At 35.6% G+C, this 20,129-nt stretch overlaps 2 protein-coding genes across 2 annotated transcripts; one reads left to right on the forward strand and one right to left on the reverse strand.

Annotated features, from left to right (window-relative positions):
• Window positions 1-357: 357 nt before the first annotated feature.
• Window positions 358-7,487, reverse strand: svopb (SV2 related protein b). Its single transcript, XM_051893279.1, has 16 exons — window positions 7,273-7,487; window positions 6,937-7,046; window positions 6,347-6,432; window positions 6,164-6,262; window positions 5,188-5,259; window positions 4,932-5,056; window positions 3,281-3,344; window positions 2,925-3,050; window positions 2,684-2,812; window positions 2,475-2,548; window positions 2,315-2,391; window positions 1,563-1,667; window positions 1,317-1,428; window positions 1,079-1,160; window positions 892-981; window positions 358-808 (listed from the first exon to the last, which is right to left on the reverse strand). Exons 1-16 carry the CDS (start codon window positions 7,332-7,334, stop codon window positions 605-607), a joined length of 1,617 nt encoding a protein of 538 aa, XP_051749239.1. The 5' UTR covers window positions 7,335-7,487; the 3' UTR covers window positions 358-604.
• Window positions 7,488-8,083: 596 nt separating this feature from the next.
• ungb (uracil DNA glycosylase b) lies at window positions 8,084-14,266 on the forward strand. The gene is made up of 7 exons (XM_051893312.1): window positions 8,084-8,410; window positions 8,613-8,794; window positions 8,884-8,979; window positions 9,064-9,161; window positions 9,558-9,646; window positions 12,661-12,839; window positions 13,153-14,266. The coding sequence occupies exons 1-7, from the start codon at window positions 8,299-8,301 to the stop codon at window positions 13,291-13,293; spliced, it is 897 nt and encodes a 298-aa protein (XP_051749272.1). The 5' UTR covers window positions 8,084-8,298; the 3' UTR covers window positions 13,294-14,266.
• Window positions 14,267-20,129: the final 5,863 nt, after the last annotated feature.

Raw genomic sequence — 20,129 nt, forward strand, 5'->3', positions numbered from 1 at the left:
CTCATCCTAGAAAAATCAACAAAAATATTGATGACTCATCCTGCACTACATACATTTTTGTCCAATCAAATTCTCTCTAAAACAAAAATATCCCTCCCTCTGCAGTCATACAGCAAATAGCAAATCATAGCTCATGGCTGTCACAATTAAAGTCTATTGGTGTATTTAGAGATTCTGGAACTCAAATGTTGTTCAATATAGTTATCTACAATGTAATATAATGACCGTTTAGAAATATGGCAGAAGGAGTTTGCTGTGAGAGAATACCAGAAGCTCACGTTTAGAGTTTAGCGTAATACGTAGGCAGTAGGTGTGCATAGAGTCTATTGAAAAAAAAATCAACACAGGACAGAAATCTTCACTTGTCAAACCATTTCATTGGGTCTTTTAGTTACACAAGTACTTGGTATCATAAACGGGTTTATGTACCATTTCAAAAGAAAAAAGACCAGAAACACATAATACATGCATATATTATTTATCTAAAAATCTCCTATGAATCAGTACCTTTAGAATGCACTTACACAACATTTAGTATATACCAGAATGGCCTGATCATACATTGTTTTTCTGACATCAAACAGTTTCAGTTTTCCATGTGCTGTTAAGGAGATGTGTTGCTGGAGGATTCGGCTATCTCAGAACCATGCGGTCTTTCCATGTGTTTTTGTTCCATGGTGTTTTGAGTTGATTCCTGTAAGCTCCGCCCTGTTGTTTCCATAGGCAAAGCCCAGGATGCTACTGTGCCCAGCAAACAACATATTAAATACACAGACAGAGCCAGATAAACTGATGTTTTCAGAAGTACCTGAAGAGGGACAGACACAAACATGCATCAATACATGTTCATTACACCTTTTTTCTTCTTAGGAAATCGGAGGAATGCTCTACCTGAGCAATAAATGGTGTGATGAGAGCTCCAACACGAGCCATCCCGCTGCTTGTACCAATACCAATAGCCCTGGTTGCGGTGGGGAAAACCTGAGGAGGCCAAAACAAGAAAAAAGAAAACATTTTAAATGAAAATTCTACTAGGATTGACTGAAGCACAATAAGCTCCTTTGCAATTAAGCCTTACCTCAGGTGTATAAACATATGCAACCTGCCAGCCTGCTGTTATACAGGCTCGAGCAATGAAAATAAAGACTGTGAGAACTGTCCTGGAAATAGTAAAGAAAAAAAATTAACATAGTCATTTACATTGTCTTGAAAAAAAAAAAAAGGGCTGTTTTTTTCTCTTCTTTTTACAATTACAAAGTTTATTTGGGATACTTATCAGTGTCTGTACAGGTTTTTTGATGACTTGATGAATGTACCTTTGTATGCAGGTGTACAGTGGCATGATACTCAGAGAGAATGCTAAAAAAAAAAAAGCCATGCTTTTTCTCCGGCCAATTCGATCAATCATCCACACGGAGATCAGAATACCTATTTTGACATCAAGACATAAATCACACAGTTGTCTATTAGTTTATATGTAGCTTGTATAACAATGTTGCATTTAGGTTAATTAACTAAAAACAACATTTGAGAGGGGAGAATGACACATGGTGCCACGTCACCTGGAAATTCTGCTAAGGTGGTCCACAAAAGGTCCTTATAATCATCAATAGTCAGATATATGCACTCCAAATTGCACCGAGGTTCCATACTTGAGTTGTCAGTGACTGGAATTAGACAATGTGGCCCACCAAGTGTTTAAAATATATATGAAATAGTTGCATCAATTGAGTCATTACAAATCAAAAAGATGTTACTTTCTATGGTGAGTACAGACAATTTACACTACTGTTCAAAATTTGGGGTCCATAGTCAAAAGTGAAAAGAGTTAAAGACTTGTGAACTTTCTATTCAAGAATGCTGAAAAAAAAAATGCATCATGGTTTCCACAAAAATATTAAGCAGCACAACTGTTTTCAAAATTGATAATAATAGGAAATGTTTCTTGAGCACTAAATCAGCATATTAGAATGATTTCTGAACGATCATGTGACCGTGAAGACTGGAGTAATGGCTGAAAATTCCTCTTTGCCATCTTATATTAAATATGTTAAAATAGAAAAAAAGTTGTTTGTTATATTGTAATCATATTTCACAATATTACTGTTTTGTTTTTTTTGATCAAATAAATGCAGCCTTGGTGAGCATAAGAGACTTCTTTCAAAAACATGAAAAAAATCATACTGACCCCAGAACAGTAGTGTAGGTTAGATTTATGGTCCTAACCTAAGTTAAACAAACTGTTCTGTTAAAATCAAGTTTGTGCACATTTTATGATGACTTTGGTTACAAAAAATACTTACAAACCACTCACCACTACACGCAGATCCTGCTTGGAACATCTCAGTGGTTAGCAGCACAAGACCATAATATGAAAAAGCACTACATAGCCTGTGTGTAAAACAAACAAAGGTAAGCTATTAGAAGTTTTACTGTATATGGATGGATTTAACATTTTTTAACAATATCCATACCAGATAAACCAGACCAAAAGTGTTGTCTTGCAGTATTCTGGAATAAAAAGATCTCTAATTCTCCCACGATCATTCTAGAACACATAAACACATAAACACAAACTTTTGCTAATCTAATTTACAATATAAACATAAAAATCCAAAAATTCCACAATAATGTGTGAGTAGCAGATTTAGAGAAAAGATGTAGGACTGGCATCCCCACATACCTGTGTGTTGGCTATAAGTCTTCCTGTAGGCATAGTGCTCCCATTAGACGCTGCTACATGTTTCAGAGTCTTCAGGGCCTTGTCTTCTCTGCCTCTCAGTACATCAAATCTAGCACTCTCTGGTAACCACTACATGACAAATGCACACAATCAACATTCAAAGTACAGACTTTCAGTCAGGCACCTGAACATGAGTCTTGTGTCTAGTAACAGTTTAAAACATTGTTACATCCATACATACACAGCAGGAGGCAGCAAAGACAACAAGAGGAAAAGTGGAGAAAGCTAGCAGCCATTTCCAGCTTAATGTGGGCATGACCACCATAGCCAGTAACACTTCAAACACAGCACCCAAGGCCCAGAACACCTATCAGGACAGCACAATAATTCATTTTTTTAATTATCAAGATCATTATAAGGACACATTTTGGTAATTCTCATTATTAGAGAACATTTTAAAGGTATTTTACGGTATATTTAATAATAACCTACAAAACATTGTTACAACATTAACAATCTAACTTAGTGCAATAAAATTTATAGTAAGTTCATGCTGAAAATGTGTGCAATAGTGGAAAAAACAGTGGTCTTAATTACCCCTAACAGGATTATGGATATCCCTCTGGTTTTCACCGGGAGGAATTCAGTATATAATGTCACACTGTAAGAAAAGGAATATTTTAAAAAAATAAAATAAATTTAAAATAGGGGATGAAGTATTATTAAAAATGTAAAATTATATATAAACTCTGCAAAAAAAGAAACGCCCCTTTTTCTGTATACTGCACTTTAAAGATAATATGTAAAATCCAAATAAGCTTTACATATCCTCATTGGAAAGTGTTTAAACAATGTTTTTCATGATTGTTCAATTAACCATTAACAATTAATGAACATGGTACATTGTGGAACAGTCCTTAAGACACTAAAAGTTTACAGGCGGTAGACAATTTGGTTAGGACACTAAAGAGACACTTTCTACTCTGAAAAACACCAGGAGAAAGATGCCCAGGGTCCCTCATCATGTGTGAACATGCTGTAGTCCTGCTGTAGGAGGCATGAGGACTGGAAATGTGGCCAGAGCAATAAATTGCAATGTCCGTAATGTAAGATGCCGACAGTGCTACAGGCAGGGAGACAAGAAGGACTGCTGATCGTTCTTGCAGTGCCAAACCACGTGTACATATATGTCCCCCTAGACGTCTTACAGAACTTGCAAGTGTCTTGGAGGAACATCTTACAGCAAGAACTGGCAAATCTGCTACAGTCCATCAAGATGAGATGGATGGAAACACCAGATACTCACTGCAACTTTTGATATTAATCCCCGCTCTGTTCAGGGACACATTATTCCATTTCTGCTTGTCAAATGTTAGTGAAATTTGTTCAGTTTATGTCTCAGTTGTTGAATCTTTTTATGTTCAATCTAATATTTACACATGTTAAGAAATTTGCTGGAGAAAAAAAAGTGAGAGTGTCCTTCTTTGACACTACTGTTCAAAAGTTTTGGTTCAGTAAGATTCTTTTTGAAAGAAATCAATACTTCTATTCAGCGTGGATGCATTTAATTTAACAAAAGTGAAAGTAAAGACCTCTACATTGTTAAATTTTTTTTAATAAATTACTTTTGAACTTTCGATTCATGAAAGAATCCTGAAAAAATGTATCATGGCTTCCTCAAAAAATATTAACCAGCACAACTGTTTTAACATTAATAATAATGAAATGTTTCTTGAGCACCAAATCAGCATATTAGAATGATTTCTAAAAGATCACGTGACACTGAAGACAGCTTTGGCATCACAGGAATAAATTGTAAAAATACGCTATTTACTGTATTTCTGATCATATAAATCAGAAACATAAATCATATCACAAACAAACTTTTGAATTCATATTTTATAAATATACAGAAAAACAACACAGCTAATTATACTAGATCAATAAGACTGGTCAGGTGGTTCTTCACAGTAGTGAGCAAATGTAACACTTCACAGGTTTATTGGTCCCTTAGGGAAATATGGAAGTTAAGATAATTGTATGTTTTAACACACAATGATGTAAAACTAAATGCTTAAATCATATTGGCACTAATAAGTGCACAATCATGTAGCACTAGCCTTAGTATCTCGAACATAAATAAAAAGACCTAAAAATAAAATGTTGCATCTGAGTGTTGCTCACTTATGAATGTGACTTGAAACCATAAGCCACACTTCATTGTTTGTTCATTGATGTAAAAACTTACGACTGAGGGGCTCCTCCCAGGCCAAATCCCACGAGGCCTCGCAAGACTAAGATCCAGCTATAAACAGGTGCGAAAGCACTGAGAAGCCCATAGTACAATGTCCACAGCATGCACAGTGTTAAACACTAACAGATGGAGACAGTGAGGTTGTCAGTGAGGCAATAATGACTGCTTTATGTTTATAGTTATATAAAGAATGCATGCATTGACTTTATTTATTCACTCAGGTGACGTGCTTCATTTAAACCAAACGTACCACTTTTCGGCCATACTTGTCTGAAATGTTTCCCCAAAGTGAGGAGCTGAGCATCATTCCAATGAACACTACCTGACAAGGTACAAACAAAATAATAACAATACATTTAAGATTCAAAAGATTAAATATTGCAAAAGTCTTGACAATACTAAGAGTATGCCTAGCATTCACCTTAAAGGGATAGTTCACCCAAAAATGAAAATGGTGATATATTTATAAATATCCTGGCTCTTCCAAGCTTTATAATGGTAATGAATGTGGGTTGAGATTTTGAAGCCTTAAAAAATGCATCCATCAATAAATAATCCATACAGCTCCAGGGGGTTAATAAAGGCCTTCTGAAGCGAAGCAATGGTTTTTTGTAAGAAAAATATCCATATTCAAAACTTTATTAACTATAATAACTAGCTTCCGGCAGTATGTATCGATTTGCAACGGAAGAGCAACCTCTGACCCAACGCATGATGCAATGACAAACACAGAAGCTCAGAGGATAGAGCAAAATAAAACACCGGTCACAAATTAGAAGTCTAAAATGAGAAATTTTAAAGAGAAATGTTGGAGGATTTCAATATAAAAGAAGAGGGGCTTGAGTTTGTTGCACAGCCCTATTTGTTTAAACCACGAGAGGCGTCTAAGCTTATGATACTCCTATATCCTACGTCATACATTAAACCCCTGGAGCCGTATGGGTTTTTTTTTTTTTTTATGAAGGATGGATGCATTTTTTTGGGCTTCAAAATCCCCAACCCCTTTTACCACCATTATAAAACTTGCAAGAGCCAGGATGTTTTTTAAATATATCTCAGATTGTGTTTGTCTGAAAGACAATACTCATATACACCTAGGTCATGTACAAATACACCTAGGATGGCTTGAGGGTGAGTAAATCATGGGATAATTTTCATTTTTGGGTGAATTACCCTTTAAGAATCAACATATTGTTTTGTTAGTGTACAACAGTAAATATACTGACCGCTGTTATGAATGCCACTTTCCAGCTCGAGAGCCTCCATTCACAGTGCAGTTGAGGAGTTAGAATACTAAGGAGCATCATTTCCATAGCATCAGCCATCTTTGCATGGAGATAAGAAACAAAGTAAACTGAACAAATTATGCTACTTGTTCAGTAAAATTACTTGTAATTGACATTTCTTACCCACGCAACTCCAGTTATCATAGACAGCTTCCACTGAAACCATCCAAAACCAATAGCCTCAACTGCTTCCTCCACAGTAAATGTTTCTAGTGAAAAATAAATACTCACTTAAAGATGAGCAAGTATGTATTCAGTAAAGGACACGACCTCAACCCTGTGAAGAATTTAATTCTGTTGACAAAGTAGCTTGAACTAACTGATACCTGTTACTGCAACGCTTGTGACAAAGACTTCAGTGAATAGTTTGACTTCAATAATGAAAAAACCCTCACAAGATATAATTGAGCAGTCTTTCTGCCTGTCTAATTATATATTTGTGCCTAATTATAACCTATTTTTTGTTGCTCTATGAACAAAAAAGTCTGACCCTCACTTTAATAATATCCAGTAGCATACATACATAATGCTATTTCTTAAACAAAATAATTATTTTTTGATCATCCTAAACTGACCTATGCTGCACTGCATGTATACATTACACCACGAGTCAGGCCTTAATCATCATTTTATGCTTTAAACAACACAATCCTAGAATAAAGAGGAATTGTTCAAATTGTGCATTCATCTACAAATGTAGGATAGATGCCAACCTGACATTCCAGAGCTTCTGGTCTTGCTGTCCCCCAAATCCTCTTGCTCCAGAATAGTGCAAATTCTTTCATTGCTAGGCTCATTATTCCCAGACTGCTCCTCATGAACACTAAAAAAAATACAGACTTTAGCCTTTGTACGATTTAAAAAATCCAATGTAAATCGAAAACTGTTAAAATATTTAAAATCAATATTATTGAAGCTGCTTTAGGCTTTTCATTTCACTATCTAAACATAATTTAAGACTACATTCTTTGTCTGACATTTCCAGGCTACGGCTTTCAGTTGATTAAAAGTCTATTTTTACAAATAAACACAAAACACACATGGATTACCTGATATCAGCGTCTTTCCATCGCTTGTAAGCCATCTGCGATGATCTTGTCAACCCACTCATTTCACTGGGACGCTATAAAGGAACGCTAAACCATAACAGCACATTTAGCTATAGAACAGGTTAGACCAGTGTGCGACTCTGATTACCTCAACATAACATTGGGGACGGTAAACTAAGTGAGTTGGCTTGGCCTTAAGTAGTTAAACAGTCCTCCAGAGTACAACCCACATGGCATCATGTCATCCCTAAACAACAAGCCACTCCAGCCCTAATCCAGGTAAAGAGGATGTGTAGGATTCTTTAGTAAAATCTTATTCATTACCATTAGAAAAGTTTGTTAGATAAACAGAAGTATTAGGGATGTTAAGAACAGAGGAAACTATTGGTACTCATCAACTAGACATGCACCTCATGAACACTGAACGACCACATCCTCTTTTGAATGAATTAATGATAATCACTCTTAAAATTACTTTAAAATAATCAAACTTGAATCTAAACTACAATGGTATAAAAACAGAGAAAAAAAAATCTTTTTATTTTCCATTAATAACTATTGTTTTTATTGAATAACATATTCTGGAATACATAACATGACTTATAATATATTAAATAAATTACCACACATTAATTCATTTAACATATCAATAAAAAAGTTTGAAAGCAGGTAGCTTTGACATAATTAGAAATACTGGAAATATCTTGGCATACATAGAGAATATCGTCTTGTACAATGAGAGGCGTTCAAGTAAAAAAGGTTGAACTAGAGTCAAAGTTGAAGTAAAATTTCAGGGGTTTTGTACAAAGTTAGATTAAAAATGTTTGTGTTTAATTTATAAAGAGTCTGTTTTGAATCATTCAAACAGGTAATATCACCAGATCTAACATTTAGTCAGATTTAAACACAAACACATGCCAGCTCATATGACCTGTCATGTCTCTGCTCGGCTAACAGTTACTGTCATGGTTTAGGTTTGAAGTTTCGCTTTCAGTTTTGCAAATGGTGGAGCGAACCTGAATTTGCATGACATGGCAGCATCACAGTGATGCAGCAGTATTTGTGAAGGGGTCTCTGAGAAACGCCAACGAGTGCATACACAGTGCATACACTTATCTTACTTTGGACATGTCAAAAGGTAGGTTAAGGCTCTGAGAAAGTTCAACAAGCTCTGTATTTAAATTTCTGTTTAAGGTAATTAGTGTAGAAAAGACTTTATTCAAACTTTCTTGCATTTCCTGGGCCTTCATATTGTGTCAAACCAAGTACAGTCCCTTCATAAAGAGTGTAATACTCAGTGTGTGCTATTCCTTTTTTTTCCCCTCCTGTAAATGATACAGAATCCTGCAAAGAGCAAGTAAGTAGTGAGCGCATGCAGCTCAGTGAGGAGCAGCTGCATCAGATAGAGCAGAACAGACGTGCTGCACTTGAACGACTGGCCAGCCGAAACGTACCTGTACCTGTTGGTGAAAGCTGGCGAAGACAAATTGGGACTGAATTTACAAAACCTTATTTTACAAAAGTAAGTGAGACTCAGTATGAGACATTATCAAATTAACACTAAGAAGATGAAGAAAAAACACTTGTTCCTGTTTTGGTTCTTTTTTTCAGCTAATGTCTTTTGTTACAATGGAGAGGAAATGCTTTACTGTCTATCCCAGCCCTGAGCAAGTGTTTTATTGCACAACTTTGTGTGCAATTGAAGATGTAAGTATAATATGTGAAAAGGAAGAGGTATAAAAATAAGTGCTTTTTAGTGCAATACACTAAAGTTTGTGTTTGTGTTGACAGGTAAAAGTGGTCATTCTTGGGCAAGACCCCTATCACCATCCAGGTCAAGCCCATGGTTTGGCCTTCAGTGTGCTGAGGCCTAAACCTCCTCCTCCTAGGTACAGCAACTGTGAAAATAGCTATTTTTCAATCATCTCACCAAAATGACATCTTAGACCATTCACACAGAGCATGTTTTTGCGGTTAAAAGTACAAGACTCACATCAGTGGAATGTAAAAAAAGCAAGGTCTAGAGACACATTTTTTAAAAAGATGTTTTCTTGTAACTTGAGCGTCGCATGTTTAGAATGGCGTGTCGTGCGTGAGATGCATCAAAAGAGGCGAGATGCGAAGATCAAACACGTCGGTCTAATGTGTTTACATAGAAAAACAATGGAAAAGTAGTGCAGTGGAATGGAAAAACGTGTTCTGTGTGTACGGCTGTACATCTTACTGTACATCTCTAATGATAACTCTGTATTTCCGTATTTGTTGACCTGCTTCAATTACTGCAGTTTGGAAAACATATTTATGGAGTTGAAAGAAGATATTGTTGGCTTCCAGCATCCAGGTCATGGAGACCTTACAGAATGGGCTAAACAGGGTAGGTAATCAACATACACTGTTCAATGGTTTGAGGTAAGAACGATTTTTTTGAAAGACATAAAACTTTTATTCACCAAGGATGCATTAAATTGATTAAAAAAATAAGACAGTAATGACAGTTGTAATGTTACAAAAGATTTCTGTTTTAAAAAAATGCTGTTTTTTAAACTTTCTATTTATCAAAGAATCCTGGGGAAAAAATGCATCAGTTTCCTCAGCACAACTGTTTTAAACATTGACAATAAGAAGAAATGTTTCTTGAGCACTAAATCAGCATGAATGATTTCTAAACCATCATGTGACACTAAAGACTGGAGTAAAGGCTGCTGAAAATTAAGTTTTGCCATCACAGAAATAAATTACATTTTAAATATATTGAACAGAAAACAGTTATTTTAAATTATAAAAATATTTCATAATATTGCTTTTTTTATTAGGGGTTCAAGCATGAAGTGCTGAAGCCCTACTGTAATTGTAAGGATTTTTATTATTTTTCTTCCGCCGTAAAACGAATCGTGCAGACCAAACCGTAAGGCCTAGAGACTTGAAACTTGGCCAGATGATAGTCCTCAATTTGGGGAGAACCTCACAAGAGATGACCCCAATTGGCCAATAGGGGGCGCTACAGCGATCAAAAGTTCAAAATCGCTCATAACTCATAGACCGTTTGACTCAAGTGTCTTATATCATTGTAATCCTTGGTTAAAGACGAACAAAACCTATATCTCCGATTTCATTTCCACCTGGAAAAAATTTCTGCCATTTTGAATTTTGTCCAAAACCTACTTTTGCGAACTAGTCCTACGTTTTTTGCCCGATCGGAACCAAACCAGTGCAGAAAGATTCTCTGGAGTCTGAATATCAATAATTATCAAAAAAAAGTTGAAATTTTGATTCACGGTCGCTAAGGGGCGCCAAAACGTACGGTTTGTCGGAGCCACTTTTACTAAAATGGCTATAACTCAAGAATGAAATGAGATTTAACTGTAACTATGCAACCGTTAGTCCGATCGACTTGAAATTTGGCATGCAGTGTCTTGGTCCAAGGGGGCATGATAGTCTATGAGGACATTGGCGTATCTCAAAAAACATGGCCATCGGCCAATGAAATTTGAGCACCTATTAGACAAGGTTAAGGGAGGCCGATCGGAACGAAACTCGTGGGCATGTTCGACTCATGGGCCTAAAGGTCTGTAAGAATTTTGAAAGAAATCGGCCACTAGTTGGTGCTAACAAGTTTTTACACCTCAGTAATCACGTGGTGTTTAACAGATCCACACAATATGCATATCATTGGATCAATCTCTACATTCTGAACAACTTTGCCTCAAGAACCAATGCTGTCAATCAAATCGTTCATTAATTATTCGCGAATTTGTGAAAAACCTACTTTTGCGAACTAGTCCTAGGTTTTTGGCCCGATCGGAATGAAACCAGTGCAGGACAATTCTCTGGACTCTCTAGATCAATAGTTATCAAAAAAATTTGAACTTTACCCTTTGGGTCGCTATAACAGGGTCATTTAGAAAGTGGGCATGGCTAAATATACCCGAAAGCCTATAAAGCTAAACGAAAACTCAGAACTTCATGAAAATAGGTGAGCACATGCAGCATCTGACTCTAAAGAAGCATGCCCATTTTTATGGAGATCGGACCATAGGTGGCACTATAACTGTTAAAAACCTTTAAAAAACATATGTTTTTAATGGTTTTGGATGAAAATGTGTATAACTTTGGGTGTGGTCAACTTATTTTCACGGGAGTCATGTGCTTAGACTCCTGAAACCTTGCCGAGTCCATGATACCAGACTTGCCAGGTTTCGGCTTATGGTTTGTGCAACATTGTGATTTAGACCTTAAAAAACTTTTGCGAATATCTTCGAAACCAATAGTCCAATCGAGATGAAACCAGCGTAGGAAACACAGAACCTAAGTTGATTATCTAAGGGTTAAAGCCCAAATGTCAAAATTTTGATAGGAAATGGCAAAAAAAATCCAATCAAAGACATCCTTGGGTAATTTTTTATGCTCTCATATATATATATATATATATATATATATATATAAGTATTTATAACTGAGATATTTTCACCAAAATTAATACGCATATGTATGGGCACACTCTGAGGACACCCAAAAAAAGTGGTGGAGATCGGGCAATAGGTGGCGTTATAACTGTCAAAAAACCTTTAAAAACCATGTTTTTCCTTAGTAAATTGCCTGAAACTGTCATTTTGTGCCACCAGATGGCAGTAGAAGGCCACTAATAGGCTTTCAAGGTTTTGTCATTAAAAATTCACAAAACAGACCATTTTAAAATGAAAGTGAGCCAATAAGTGGTCCTCTGCTGACACCTGCTGTTTATTAAGTTATGTTGTCATACTACTTACAAATATTGTTCTATAATTCATATTTAGACTTTATAAAATCACTATTTTAACATTTACTATCACTTTTTTGTCAAAATTCATAACTTAATTTCCATTCGAGTATTAGTTTTAACAGTTGTGACACAATGAGTAAAATGAAACCTGAAAGTGGTGTTATAGAGATTTGCAGAAAACATAGTTACTCATCATATATTTCAAATACTGAATCTACAAGAAAATATGTGCCTGTGTTTGTTTGTTTGTGTGTGTGTGTGTAAGCATGCTTAGTGTGCATCAAGTATTATTGTTTAAGGCTTTTCTTTCTCTGTGTTTGTTTTAACATATATCATAGCTGTTCCTATGTGATTTAAGTGGTGACATGCTTGCTAAATAAAACAATTCCTTTTTACGCACATGTGCTTAAAGGCCTTAAAGTGCTTGAACCCCAGTAAATGCTGCTTGCAGCTTTAATTGTATTTGTGATTATATAAATGCAGCCTTGGTCAGAATAACAGCCTTCTTTCAAAAACATTTAAAAATCTTACCAACCTCTGAACATACACTACGAGCCTGTTATAGCATTATTTGTAAAGAAAGCTATCTGATTTATTAAGTTTAATGTACATGTTATTTCCATTGTCAGGTGTTCTGCTGCTGAATTCTGTGTTGACAGTGAGGGCTCATCAACCCACCTCTCATGAGGGTCAAGGCTGGGAGCTCTTCACAGATGCTGTGGTCCTGTGGCTCAGCAGGAACCTCAATGGCCTGGTCTTTCTGCTTTGGGGCTTGTATGCTCAGAGGAAAGGCAGAGTGATTGACAGAGTAAGTTAACAGAGACAGAATTATGAAATGTAAATATATTTATCAGGAATAAAAGGTGCACTCAGCATTTTTTTTACTTATTAAAAACGATTTTATTTTACATGGAGTGGGTCATCACATGGGACGACCATGTTGATGACCAGCTGAATGTTACTGTTTTACCTGTCGCTGTGCACTTCTGCTTGTGGTATGAATAATAACGGTAAATATTGCATTTATACAGTGGCACAGGTTACTGAAAACTGCACCTTTAAAAATCATTACGAGGCAGTAAAGGAATATCTGACTGGCTGTTTTGTTTTTGTTTTTCCAGAAACGTCATCATGTCCTTGAGACTTCACATCCATCACCATACTCGGCACATTTAGGCTTCTTTGGATGTAGGCACTTCTCTAAAACTAACATGCTACTTAAAGCATCAGGAAAAAATCCGATTGATTGGACAGCTCTCTGAAATAACATACTATTTTATATTACTATTAAAAATATAAATATTTCTGGTAAAACAGAGAGGCTGTGAACATTAAATATTCTACATTACAGTTAAATGTTTTGCATTTTATACTGCAATTATGTTGCAAATGGGTCACAACTGCCATGTAGAGAGGTTGAACTTCTAATAATCATGCCAATTGTTATAATGCAAATGATTACATTATTTGGACAATAAATGAATGCAGTTAATTAATGTATTTCATTAGTCATATTGGACAAAAGGAGTGTAATTTTATGGACTGACCACATATTTCAGCTTCAAATTAAAACGTTAAAAACAAAAACTTATTGTTATATATATATATATATATATATATATTAGTGCTGTTTATGTACGCAATTATTTTTTCAGTTTTTTTCAGTTTAACATTATTTAATGCAATTAACACACCATCCATTTTCCTCCATCATCCTTTGGCTAGCTTTACAATATAATGATCATGCTCTTATTCAAGCAAATGCTATATGAATGAGACAACTCGCTGTCGGAGAGGAGAGCAAGAGCAAGAGCACTTTTAATTTAGCAGCCTTTTCCAAACCTGAGTATTTTGGTAATGATATTCCAAATAGCTTAGGAAAAACCCCACAAAACATCACAATATTATATATTGTGAATTTGTGATATGGCGTCTGCAACTTATGATCACACGAGTGGGTGCACACGCTACTAATATCATTTTGCTGGGTTTTTTGGTATATGCTGGTTCATGCTCTGAGTGCATTAAGTTAATCGCTACTCTGATAAATGATTCCTATGAGCCTTTAGAAATGAAAAAATTCCATACAGACTAATAACTCAGCTTTGAATATCATGATGTTGTCAAATAAACCAATACGAAACTTAAACAGTGTGTGTATGATTTGAAAAGAAAAAAGAAACCCAAACAAATGCCACTTTAAAATTTAAACCAGCCTTTTCCAAACTTGCCCAGAATTCCCTGGGTATTTTGGTAATGATATGCCAAAAAGCTTAGGACAAAAAACAAAGTAAATATTTATATATTGTGATATGACGACTGCAACTTATGATCACATGAGTGGTCGTACACACTACTATTATCAATTTACTGGGTTTGTTTGTATTTACTCTGAGGTTTCACTGGTATTTGCTCTGAGTGCATTAAGTTATTCTGAGTCTGTTCTGAAGAGCTTATCCATCATTTTCAGTCTGAACAGCGTGAGAAAGAAACAATGGGAGAGAAAATGAGACAGCTGCTATTGAACAGGCAGAATTTTTCTCCTCAAGTGAGATCAACTGACTGGGCGTAGGTGTTGTTGTCCAAATCTCTGTTTTTGGAGCTCTGCAAATCATTGTTTTAAGGAAAATCACACATCTCTTCCCGTAGGATATAAATATTGCTGTGCAAAATTCTAATGCGCTCCAAGATAATATTCTAAGATGGCAGAAATGTACAATGGCTGCTGCCTGTAATATTAATGACCAATTATGGTATTTACAAAATCCAAAAGGAGAAAACAAATATTAGTTTATTTTATAGCCAAAATATCTTTGTACTTCTGAGTATCTCAGTGGTTACAACATGACCTTCCATGAAAATCCAAATCACATATAGACATTATACTGAATTAAAACATAGTCTTTGGACTAAATTAAACCCTAAAATCTTTTAAAAGAGAAAGCGGTCATGTAAGGTCCATTTAATATTTTTAGTATAGGCCAAGGAGGTCTATGTGTTCTTTATGATGGCAGATTGTAAACTGGTATGGTAAATTGGTATGAACAGATGTTAAAGTCTGCTGCATTTTTATTGGAACTTACTTACGTGCAATTGTATCCTAAAATTATGAAAACACCACTTTCAGCTAATTAAAAGTTTTATTTTTAGGTTTTATTTACATGTCGTTGCACAGCCATCTAGTGGAAGAAGAAAGAAACGCTGCAGTTTTGCATCTGTGAATGTAGCTCTTTAGATTGTAGTTTTAAAACCTAGAAGAGAATAGTGACGTGTTCGCTTGAGAATAGTGGGTATTTTAATATTGCTGTTTTCAATTTATGATCTAGTTAAGGTCTAAGTTAAGATATGGTCAACATTTGAAGAAAAAAGTTTCTTGCCTAAGTGAGCTGGTCGTTATCAGTAAATAAACCTCGACAGTGTGAGGACTCGTAAAGGGAATTATATTCCGGTTAAAAATATATTATTCCGCGGTTACTTAAAAATGAATAAATACATTGACATGAAATATTGATTTGAGTTGAATATATTTCATTATCTTATAGATTGTCTTAAAGCCTCTGCGAAGAAAAAAATAGTCAGTAGCAAAGTAGTAAACATCGGCTTGGCAACAAAACGAACACTATATCAATTAAAATATTAATGCACATGTTACCAGGCTAAGTTGTCTTCCTCTATCCACCTTAATTTTTGCAAGCTATTTTCTGTGAATGTGCCGCTAACTATTGGACTGACAACGTGCAGTAAACGGCAAAACTATAATTACGACAATACTTAATAATATGGTTGGTAAGAAATATCAGTTTGCAATAACAAGCACCATAATGAGCTGTTTTGTACAGCTAAAAAATAACGCATCGGATGACACAGGGAGCCAGACAAATTAAATTTACAAATGTCCGCGCCCGCTCTTACGTTAAAAATAAAGCGGATAAGCTGTCACATCCAGCATTTGTCTCTTACCGGTTCGTTGTACATCTGAACACTTATTTATTTGCTCATTCATTTGACGCACGTTAGCTATTCTGCCTTGCGTTTGAATGAAAAGATTGAGCGAGCGAGAGAAAGACCGCGGAGGGATCCGAGATACATGAAAGTCGCACCGGCTTGTAACAGATGGGTTGACTGGATACGGGCAACGAACGGTCTTTTTTTCAGCCGTGTGATGTCACAAAGTAAATACTATAAACTCATGGAGCTCAGTGTTTGATACAAAAGACCACCTCCTCTTGCGATACAGTGAAGATTGCGCAGAATATTCTATCAACGTTGGATCTTTTACCAAGAAGCCTCATTGCACATGACAATGTGTTGTTTTTTAGGGGCTAGACGGACGTGTTTGACCATCTCTTTTGCAGTGTCTCTAAAAACGTGGTGTTCAAGTTAAAAGTAGTTCAAGTAACTATTTTAACATTTGTCTATTTCCCACTGCCCTGGGTCTCGCGTTTTTGCATTATCTTGAGCTGTGTTTCCATTGCTTCTTGGCTTTTCGATGGAAAAATGGAAAAAAGCTAGAAAAAAGCAGTGGAGATCCAAACTCCCACATCGGACAATACATTTCTGTAGCCACTGATCCACACTGATTATAAAGGTAAGTAAGTATTATAGACAATCAGCAAAAGTGTGCATCAGTGAGCAACACTGAAGACTCTGGGAGCGACACTGAGGATGATGGTAATGACTCTTAATCATGACTCTGATCCAAAGGTGTGAGTAAATGAAAAAAATAATGCACAAAATTATTTTGTGTTTACTGGAGTTTGTTCTGCATATACCAACATCTCTTTGTTGAATTATTTTCTCACTATAGATTAGAGACTTTGTTTACTAATTACATTGATAACTGGATGTTAAAAAGGATGACTGAATGCGAACCAGTCAAATAACAAAATAATTTCTTGCATTCCCATAGAAAAAAGCTGTGGAGATCCAAACTTCCACATCAGACAAAACGTTTCCATAGCCACTGATCCACACTTATTATAAAGGTAAGTAAGTATCATAGACAATCAGCAAAAGTGTGCATCACTGTGCAACAACGAGGACTCTGGGAGCGACACTGAGGATGATGGGAATGACTCTTAATCATTTGACCTCTGATCCAAAGGTGTGAGCAAATGAAAAAACAAATAATGCACAAAAATAATTGTTTATGGGAGTTTGTTATGCATATACCAACATCACTTTGTTGAATTATTTTCCCATTATAGATCAGAGAGCTGTGGAGGAAAAAATAGCAACATCCTGAAAGTGCCACCAGCCCTGCACATTTTGTCTCCCTATATCTGACACACCCATTTCAGGTCTAGCAGTCTCTACTAATGAGCTCATGAGTTGAATCAGGTGTGATAGATGGAGGAGACATACACAATTTCCAGGGCTGGTGGTACTCCAGGACAGGTTTGAGAATCACTGCCATAGAAAAAAGCTGTGGAGATCCAAACTCCCACATCAGACAAAATGTTTCCATAGCCACTGATCCACACTAATTATAAAGGTAAGTAAGTATTATAGACAATCAGCAAAAGTGTGCATCAGTGAGCAACAACGAGGACTCTGGGAGCGACACTGAGGATGACGGGAATGACTCTTAATCATTTGACCTCTGATCCAAACGTGTGAGTGAATAAAAAAAAATACTGCACAAAATAATTTTGTGTTTACTGAAGTCGTGTCCTTTTCCCTAATAGTTTTTTGAGAGAAGGTTAAGATGATGGACTTTAAGCACTAATGGATGACACGTACGAACACAGTCATGAGGAATGCCACCAACCTGAAAATATCAAGATTGTTCCAGAAGGACTGCAGAGCTCACTTCATGGGAAGCAGCCACACTGACCTTGTAAAATCACGCAAAGGTACATGGTGAAGACCAGGTAGCCGCAGCACAGAAATCTGCCAAGGGAACGTCTCAGGTTACTTGATGTTACCTTGGTTCCCTGAGAGGAGGGAACAAGAAACTGCGTGCTAGCTCACGCTTTGGGGAAAACGTCTTTTCTCCGAAATCTCAGAATCTTTCGACTAACAAATACTGCTGCACCAGACAGCGCGAATAAACAACCTATCAAGAGCGAGAAAGCCAAAGAGGCTGGGCACCGAGCTATTGTGGTTTATATCTTCATGGCTCTGTCTACGTTATGATGCGACTTTGTTATTACAAACATATCAAATGGTTCTCTTGTCCACTTTCTTCACCTGAGATGCAATCAAGATGCCAATATTATAGGGATACTTTATACAATAAAATTTGTGTTAATTATTTTATCATGTGAGAAGAGACCACAGAATGCCCAAGGAACACTGAACTCTATCTTTTGATTAACCTGTTAGTGTATACTTTGCGATTACTGACAATCTAACTATATGTTATTCTACTTATTATGGCTCTTATGGACATGAAATATTGATCTGAATGTAAGATATTTCATTTTATTTCAGTTTTGTTTTGCTTTGGTCACAATTTGTCTAAACTTTTCTAAATTTACTGACACACCAAGGTTGGAACAGGCCACAAAGGCATCCTAAATATAAGGACAGGTTCCAAAAGTAAAATCACATGTTTTCCAAAGAGAAATAGATTTTTTAACCCTAAGTAAACTTTAGTAGACGCACATAATTAAACAGTCAAATTCCAGTTGAAGAACTACACTCCCTTTGAATTCTGAAGATCAAGATCTACCAATATGAGAACAGCAGAGAAACAAATAAGGCCAAGAAAGTCTTCAAACATCTTATATATATTAATAAGATGGTGCGTACACACGTCACACACCGGATGCCGTGCGTGCGCTCAAGGCAGTTGGACATAGTGGTGTATTAGAGATAAAAATGATATAAATACTGTTCGGTTTCTCGCACAAACCGATCGTTTCGTGTCTTAGGACATCAATGTGTTGTCACGAGCCGCAGGGTTTAATTTGGATTTGTCTGTGCATGTTTTTTTTACTCTGATAGATTTTGTTACCATTGACATGCATTATACGACTGACTAGGTTGGAGTTAAAAATCATCACTTGTGTTCTACTGAAGAAACAAAGTCACCTACATCTTGGATGCCCTGGGGGTAAGCAGATAAACATCAAATTTTCATTTTTGGGTGAACTATCCCTTTAATACAGTTTATTCACTATAGTTTAAAAAAATTGTAATAAAATATGACAAGATCTCAGAGTTAAACTGTGTCAGAAAAAAATAATCTTAATTATGTCAGATAACACTTAAGCAAAACATGGTCAGGTCAAAGTGTCTGAATAATTTTTGGTCCCAAATTTTTATCAATTTTACTGTTAGTCCACAGTATGAATAATTTTTGGGTATAATATGTCACAGTTTACTTTATTTTGCTATCCTCACTTACATAAATGAACTATAGTGTCCTACACCCACTAGTAACAAAATATAATAAATTATATCTACTGTCTGAATAATTTTTGGTTTGACCGTATATATATATATATATATATATATATATATATATATATGTGTACACACTGTATACACACTGTATATATACGCTACTCAACATTTGAAGTGGATCAAAACCTTTCCTCAAAGTTGTCCTAAAACCAAAATGCAATACCGTTCTTGTCTTGGGACAACTATGATGAACTTTTTTGATCCACTTCAAATGTTGACTACTGTATATATATATATATATATATATATATATATATAAAATAAATAATATATATATATATATATATATATATATATATATAAATAATGTTAGAAGCTCACCCCTTTAAATATATTTAAACTAAGATATGAAAAATATTAAACTCATTAAACACAACCAAAATGTGAATGTGATTTTAAAATATAATTTTGGACAGATAGAAGTAGCATAGAGAAACGTGTAAACACAATCCTCAAGTACTGACCAAAAATTAAAGTTAGTCATTTAGATTTTTATTTTTTTTAAATGACAATGCAAAGCTGATATTTAATAGCTTCTTTTGAATTGTACAAAAGAAATCACAATGTATATTTAGATCACAACACTAGTCTGCCTTGAGCATTTGGGAATGAGGCCAGTCGCAAACTAAAAAAAAGAAAAGAAAAATAGGACACTACGACAGCCCATGTAGAGCATGTTTCATAG

Source organism: Ctenopharyngodon idella, chromosome 5 (assembly GCF_019924925.1).
Source record: "Ctenopharyngodon idella isolate HZGC_01 chromosome 5, HZGC01, whole genome shotgun sequence".
Taxonomy (NCBI): domain Eukaryota; kingdom Metazoa; phylum Chordata; class Actinopteri; order Cypriniformes; family Xenocyprididae; genus Ctenopharyngodon; species Ctenopharyngodon idella.

What these genes read in the sequence shown, in the direction of transcription:
- ungb (XM_051893312.1), top strand. Translation starts at nt 8,299, where the DNA reads ATGACATGGCAGCATCACAGTGATGCAGCAGTATTTGTGAAGGGGTCT. An exon ending in TACTTTGGACATGTCAAAAG is followed by an intron (nt 8,411 to 8,612) that starts GTAGGTTAAGGC and finishes TAAATGATACAG; the next exon opens with AATCCTGCAAAGAGCAAGTA. An exon ending in CCTAAACCTCCTCCTCCTAG is followed by an intron (nt 9,162 to 9,557) that starts GTACAGCAACTG and finishes CAATTACTGCAG; the next exon opens with TTTGGAAAACATATTTATGG.
- svopb (XM_051893279.1), bottom strand. Translation starts at nt 7,334, where the DNA reads ATGAGTGGGTTGACAAGATCATCGCAGATGGCTTACAAGCGATGGAAA. An exon ending in TGGAAAGACGCTGATATCAG is followed by an intron (nt 7,047 to 7,272) that starts GTAATCCATGTG and finishes TATTTTTTTTAG; the next exon opens with TGTTCATGAGGAGCAGTCTG. An exon ending in AAGTGGCATTCATAACAGCG is followed by an intron (nt 5,260 to 6,163) that starts GTCAGTATATTT and finishes GTACCTTGTCAG; the next exon opens with GTAGTGTTCATTGGAATGAT.